General features: G+C 39.7%; 1 protein-coding gene across 1 annotated transcript; it reads left to right on the forward strand.

The window, feature by feature from the left end:
* Positions 1-240: 240 nt before the first annotated feature.
* On the forward strand, positions 241-998 carry LOC104585803 (uncharacterized). The gene has a single exon (XM_010242802.3). The coding sequence runs from the start codon at positions 414-416 to the stop codon at positions 687-689; it is 276 nt and encodes a 91-aa protein (XP_010241104.1). The 5' UTR covers positions 241-413; the 3' UTR covers positions 690-998.
* The last annotated feature ends 324 nt before the right edge of the window (positions 999-1,322 follow it).

Consider the following 1,322-nt stretch of genomic DNA (forward strand, 5'->3'; position numbering starts at 1 on the left):
GCATGGACGTTGAGTAATGAGTGGCTTCCATCCTAGTGAACAAAATTGGATTACTGAAGAATTTAGCTTTATCTGCTATTCTTCACCCATCTAAATCTCTCTCTCTGGAGCCCACCTGATCCTTTATGTCCCCGTGAGTCCCGATTGAAAGACCCACTACTGCCAGTTGGTTATTCCTTTGCGTGTCCAAAAGATAGACCTTCCATCCAAACCAGTGGCCTCTTTCCAAACCACTGGTAAAACCGCCTCTGGTTTTTCTTAACAGCTCCAAGATTTCGTGAGGTCATGCCCTTTACCTTTGGTGCCTATATATACAACATCTGATCTCTTGCTGGAATTAATCCAAACTCAGATCAACCAGCTTTCTTATATTCTTATTCTTGCTGAAATCCAAGATAAAGAGAAAATCAAAGATGAGTTCTACAAGTAGGGCATGGATTGCTGCAGCAAGCGTTGGAGCTGTTGAAGCAATGAAAGATCAGGGCATCTGTAGGTGGAATCACGCTCTGAGATCGTTACACCACCAAGCCAAGAACAATCTGGGCTCATTCTCTCAGTCCAAGGGGATCCTCTCTTCTTCTTCCTCGGTGATAGCCACTAACAAGGCGATGCAAAACGAGCAGCAGATGAAGCAATCTGAAGAGTCTCTCAGAAAAGTTATGTACCTAAGCTGCTGGGGTCCCAACTGATGAGATCGAGGAAAGTTTTCTACAATTTTGGGCCAAAAATGAAGACAGAAAATTGGGAGTGAAGATTGAGAAGAATCCATTAGCTGGAAAAAAAGAGATATCACCATGAAGTGATATCATCTGTTCCCTCCCCCTCGATCGAGACTGAGAACAAAACATCTGAAGAACTTTGTGAAAACCAAACCAATATAAGCTGTATATCAGACGAGATCAATTGTCTTACATTTTCTTATATTTTTTATGTTTTTCATGATACATACGCCTGCCTCAATTTCATAATTCATGAAATACAATCAATCTCTTCTGTCATGGAGATGTTTTCTGTGTTTCAATTTGGTTGGGAATGGCTGAAATGCTCTTATAATATATGTAAGCTAGAGAGGATTACGAGCACCATTTATTCCCATCTAAGAAATTTTCTAGCCAAGATTAATTAAACCTGACAGAATTGTTGCAGCTGGGTATTAGATTAATTAGTTGTTTAATTAGTGTAGTGATGGTCAAAACAATCTCTCTTTTAATTAGAGCCTGCACCCGAACCCATTAAATCATGGGTTCTAATCTTCATGGTTCCATGACTTCTTCTAATCTATTAGGTTGATTCGTTCATTCATAATTTTAAGTTCCATCAAG

The sequence above is a fragment of the Nelumbo nucifera genome, chromosome 1, assembly GCF_055504915.1.
Source record: "Nelumbo nucifera cultivar China Antique chromosome 1, China Antique-T2T, whole genome shotgun sequence".
Taxonomy (NCBI): domain Eukaryota; kingdom Viridiplantae; phylum Streptophyta; class Magnoliopsida; order Proteales; family Nelumbonaceae; genus Nelumbo; species Nelumbo nucifera.